General features: G+C 50.9%; 2 protein-coding genes across 2 annotated transcripts; both read right to left on the bottom strand.

The window, feature by feature from the left end:
- Positions 1–341: 341 nt before the first annotated feature.
- Positions 342–971, bottom strand: LOC124374219. The gene has a single exon (XM_046832476.1). It carries the CDS (start codon positions 969–971, stop codon positions 342–344), a length of 630 nt encoding a protein of 209 aa, XP_046688432.1.
- Positions 972–4,445: 3,474 nt separating this feature from the next.
- Positions 4,446–4,973, bottom strand: LOC124374218. The gene has a single exon (XM_046832475.1). The coding sequence runs from the start codon at positions 4,971–4,973 to the stop codon at positions 4,446–4,448; it is 528 nt and encodes a 175-aa protein (XP_046688431.1).
- Between the last annotated feature and the right edge of the window lie 335 nt (positions 4,974–5,308).

Raw genomic sequence — 5,308 nt, 5'->3', positions numbered from 1 at the left:
GCCAACATGAGGGGGAACTGACGGCGACAAACCCGGAGCGGACGATCCTTCGGCAAACGCGAACCTGAACGTAATCCGGGGAATTCCGATAGGTTGCGTGTTGCCGATAAGTCCTGACGGTGATCAGTCGGCTGCTGATCCGCCGTCACAATGACTTTGGTGCCGTTCACGAGTCCATCACCGATTATTTAAGTTTTCTCATGATTAAGCATACGGAGCCGACCCTTGAGACGCAGGACGTGATCTGGCACTCCTTTGCCAGTGGGCCTGGTTGAGGAGATTTACGTCCACATCCAGCCCGTCGGTCGTCTTCTCTGTCCACGGTGTCCGCGCTTCTCAACTCATGAATGGCGCCCGTCCATGAGGTCTAGGATGCGACCGTTGATCTCCTTGACGTTCACATTCAGAGTTGAGAGTATTGCCCGTCTCGCACAAAAGATCAGGATCTCGCAGAACACCAGGAGGAAACACATCCGTTTATTAAGTCCGCGAGAGAAGTTGAGGCATCTCACCCCAGTGAGGGGAATGAGAGACTCTCTCTCGCGGCCTTCTCCAAAAAGTAAAGGATTTATTGTTCCATTGCCTACTCCAAGGAGGAAGTTGGAGTAGTCAATGGAACCACTAGTTCTCTGGGGTGTCGTCAGGGAAAATAGTGTGAACAGTCGGCCCACAGATGTGGACGCCCGAAGTGACACGCACGCGACATCAGCTGGTGTGCGAGCCTTCTCAACGACGGGCGCAATCTGACGGAAGTCCCCGGAGCAGATGAAGATCTTATTCCCGAATGGCACACTACTATTCATGAGATCCCGGAGGGATCTGTCGATCATCTCGAAGATGTAGCGGTGTGCCATCGGGGCCTCATCAAACACAATGAGCTGTGCTGCTCTGATGAGTTCTGCTCGCTGGGACCCGTTGGTGATGTTCCACACACCTGTGCCGTGACCTAGGTCTAGAGGGAGTCGGAACATGCTATGTGCTGTTGTTCCTCCAGCCATGTTCCTTGCAGCAATCCCTGAGACTAGCCACGGCGAGTGCAACCTGTCGACAAACCACGGAACATACGCCAAGGATGACACGAATCAGAGAGGTCTTCCCATAACCCCCGGGACCGTCCAGAAATATGATTCTAGAAGTGCGTCGGTCACGGGGGTTGAGAAGCAGAGAGCGAACGTACTCAAACACACGGCGCTGGTCTGGGGGAGAGTTTGGGCACCCAGTCCTCAACGATGGTTCGCTGGAGGTTCTCGCCGTAGTTGAGTAGCTCTCTACCTACCTAACTCAGTCGTGTCATCCTCGACGTAGGGGAGTCCATGATCTTTCAAGCACGATCCCTGCTGGCGGAGGCTCCGATCGATGTCTATCAAGGTAAGTTTCACCGCCAGTTCAGGGTCGTCGAGAGGGTTCCTTTCTAAGTGATCCTCGCTAAGGTGGTTCTTGAAAGACTCCCACAGAAGAGCAGCGGGAGCTCCCATGTTGCAGAGGATTCACGAAAGAAGGAAACGGAGCCTAGGTCCAGTCATAAACGTAGATGCCTCGCGCGCAGCGCGTGATTGTATTCTTCTTCGTCTTCCACCAGGCCGAGATTGCGGGCTACGTCCTGAAACGTCCGGCAACCAGGACCGCCCACGAGCCAGAAAGATCAAACGTAACCACGGCAAGGTGTAGACATAAGTAGAATACGAAGGTAGTATTGTTCTCCTCGGTTGGGAGAGACCCACATCAACCTACATTACCTTCTCACCACGCTGGCGAGTCGTTACAAAGTGATGGCCATCGGGGTGTTCGTACAATTCCGCAGTACGTGGGCGCTTAGTGTGCACCATGAACTTCTCGTAAAATGTCTGGTACGTGACATTGTCAAAAGTTTCATGGTGCGGGCGATTGAAGTAGACCATAAGCTTGGAGCTTGCTTGAGTGACTGCATCAGAGAGCTGTCTCGGCCGAAAGACAACACTTTGTTTGCCCTCTAAATGCACGGGAAGACAGTCAACGGTGGGCTCGAGCTTTGACACAGGAAAGTCGAGAAGACGCCAGCATGCGTCGCTGGCACCCACCATTCTCTTCGTCACGTAATGCTCGACCTCATCCTCTTGTTTCCCCAGGGGAGTGACGGTTACGTTCTGGAGAGAAACCGCTCTTTCATGAGGTACTTAAAGAGGTACTTGATTACGCGACGAGTAGAAGCAAGCTCCAAGTTTATGTGCGCCTCGTATTTGAGCAGTAATGCGGAATTGTACGGAACGACCCAGCCATCATGCACTTTGATCTGTTCTCCTACGTGATGTGATAAAGCCTTCGTTTGTGTAGTCTCGTTTGTATTGGACGAACCCCCTCTCGTCCACGTGGTGGGTGGTTTGGCAGGCAGGCTTGGGGGTAGAACTTGTTGCAGTGCCCCTTTGCAGAGTCCCAGCACAGGAAGTCGGTGCGGTGGTCAGTAGTACCACATGGACCATGAATCATGTGTTTCAGCACCAACTTCCTGAGTCTGTCCAGCGGCTTCCTCCTCCGAAGGGATGTCTGCGCGTATTACGGAGTCAATGTCCACGTGCCTGTACCGGTCCATCGCCGTCAATTTTTTAAACACAATGTGGGCATGAGGAAGGCCCCTCATTTGCATTTCAATGACATAGACGATGTAAAACCGGACGGCTAAACATTGCTCCGCTGCGCAGATCTCGGAGGAGTTTCGCCAAGTTTAATCTGAGGAAGATTCTGCAGGCTGTTGAGGGGTCACTGCGCCCGCTGTTGTGAGGGCAGGCCTTCTTGTTTTCCTCCCAAGTAGCACTGAAGGTGAACGTCAGGAAAAACGTAGGTGAACCCAGACGAGACACAAGGCCCATTGCGTTCTCGTAATGTACCTTCATGTATCTGGGTCCACCGGTAAACGAACTTGGGAGGTAAACTTTTCCAGCCTGCACCCCACCCTCACCCAAGACTGTTTCATCGCGGGTGATGTCGCCTAAAACCTGCCCACCAGCTTGCCTACCCCGTTGAGCTTCAAGGAGCTCGTCCAGTGGTCCTATCCTCAAGGAATTTTGAGCAGCAGAACGCGTTTGGGAGAAACGAATAAATCTTAGACGCTCCTCCTCGTACCTCGCGAACATCTCGACCTGCCATGCTTGAGAGACAGCCTGCCGAAATGCGAATGCGAGAAACGGGGATCGGAGAGGAGGAGACACATCTAGGAGTAATTGTATTGTGAAAGTTTCCCCCCGTGGTTGTCTAAGCGCCCAATATGCCACCCTAAATTACCTTGAGGATAGAGCAAACGGATTATTGGAAAGGCTCCATTAAGGGGCTAACAGAGGTCAACGGAAGACGGCACGCCTATCACTCTTCTTCCAGATGGTCAATTTTCTTGGAATCAGTTATGGTGTCTTCATTGCTCAATACAGCGTGCACTTCAATGCCTGTTTGCCTATCTCCAAGAACAGGGCCATGGGTAGATCTGCTGGTCACTTCAAATTCCAAATGAGCCGTTGACTGAAGGCTCATCACTCAATCTACGGAAATCATTGATGAAAGGATTACAGGAAAGAAGATATGTATTAATTTCATCAATGACTTCTGAGTTCAATGATCTACCCATGGCAATGTTTTTGCGCTCCTCGCCATCATCTATGTACAGGCGGCAACCGGTTCACAAACTGGACATCACCTCCCTTGGTCCTAAACTTTTGACCTGGAGCGTCCAGACTGTGAACCTGGTGGTACATTCTTACCTTCGATCTTAAAGAAGGCGAGGCCTGAAGGATGACGGTACCCCCCCAGTCACCTCGAAGAGCGCCAGAAGGCAAACAAGTCATTGTAGGCACGGGCTCGTTCGATGAACAGACGGTTAGAATAGAAACTGGCGTCCAGAGGAGGTAAATTATGGACTTTATAAGATCCCTCACCGCAACACCATTTCTTCCTATCCTTCTCTTCATCGAACAGCCTTGCATGACAATGAGGACACTTTGAAATGTTTTCGTCCCAATAAACTTATTTTTTTTAGTTTGTAAGAATTAATATAGACTAAATTATCTATTTTCCAATACGCCATTGGGCCATGTTCAACTACACGTCGTGCTAGTATGTTGGAAATGTGCCTTAATTCTGTCAATTTAGGATTTTTTATTCGAAATATTTGTACTTTTTGTAAATTTGTGTCAGGATGTTTTTCTGTATAACGCTGAACAGCACCCCTGTGAACTTCAGGATGCTGCTCAGTTTCTCCTCGGTTGGGAGAGACCCACATCAACCTACATACCTTCTCACCACGCTGGCGAGTCGTTACAAAGTGATGGCCATCGGGGTGTTCGTACAATTCCGCAGTACGTGGGCGCTTAGTGTGCACCATGAACTTCTCGTAAAATGTCTGGTACGTGACATTGTCAAAAGTTTCATGGTGCGGGCGATTGAAGTAGACCATAAGCTTGGAGCTTGCTTGAGTGACTGCATCAGAGAGCTGTCTCGGCCGAAAGACAACACTTTGTTTGCCCTCTAAATGCACGGGAAGACAGTCCAACGGTGGGCTCGAGCTTTGACACAGGAAAGTCGAGAAGACGCCAGCATGCGTCGCTGGCACCCACCATTCTCTTCGTCACGTAATGCTCGACCTCATCCTCTTGTTTCCCCAGGGGAGTGACGGTTACGTTCTGGAGAGAACCGCCTTTCATGAGGTACTTAAAGAGGTACTTGATTACGCGACGAGTAGAAGCAAGCTCCAAGTTTATGTGCGCCTCGTATTTGAGCAGTAATGCGGAATTGTACGGAACGACCCAGCCATCATGCACTTTGATCTGTCTCCTACGTGATGTGATAAAGCCTTCGTTTGTGTAGTCTCGTTTGTATTGGACGAACCCCCTCTCGTCCACGTGGGTGGTTTGGCAGGCAGGCTTGGGGTAGAACTTGTTGCAGTGCCCCTTTGCAGAGTCCCAGCACAGGAAGTCGGTGCGGTGGTCAGTACCACATGGACCATGAATCATGTGTTTTCAGCACCAACTTCCTGAGTCTTCCAGCGGCTTCCTCCTCCGAAGGGATGTCTGCGCGTATTACGGAGTCAATGTCACGTGCCTGTACCGGTCCATCGCCGTCAATTTTAAACACAATGTGGGCATGAGGAAGGCCCCTCATTTGCATTTCAATGACATAGACGATGTAAACCGGACGGACGGCTCTAAACATTGCTCCGCTGCGCAGATCTCGGAGGAGTTCGCCAAGTTTAATCTGGAAGATTCTGCAGGCTGTTGAGGGGTCACTGCGCCCGCTGTTGTGAGGGCAGGCCTTCTTGTTTTCCTCCCAAGTAGCACTGAAGGTGAAC

Source organism: Homalodisca vitripennis, unplaced genomic scaffold (assembly GCF_021130785.1).
Source record: "Homalodisca vitripennis isolate AUS2020 unplaced genomic scaffold, UT_GWSS_2.1 ScUCBcl_7532;HRSCAF=15268, whole genome shotgun sequence".
In the NCBI taxonomy this organism is placed as follows: Eukaryota; Metazoa; Arthropoda; class Insecta; order Hemiptera; family Cicadellidae; genus Homalodisca; species Homalodisca vitripennis.
Note: the sequence above shows the minus strand (reverse complement) of the source record. Positions and strands in the feature narration are given on the sequence as shown.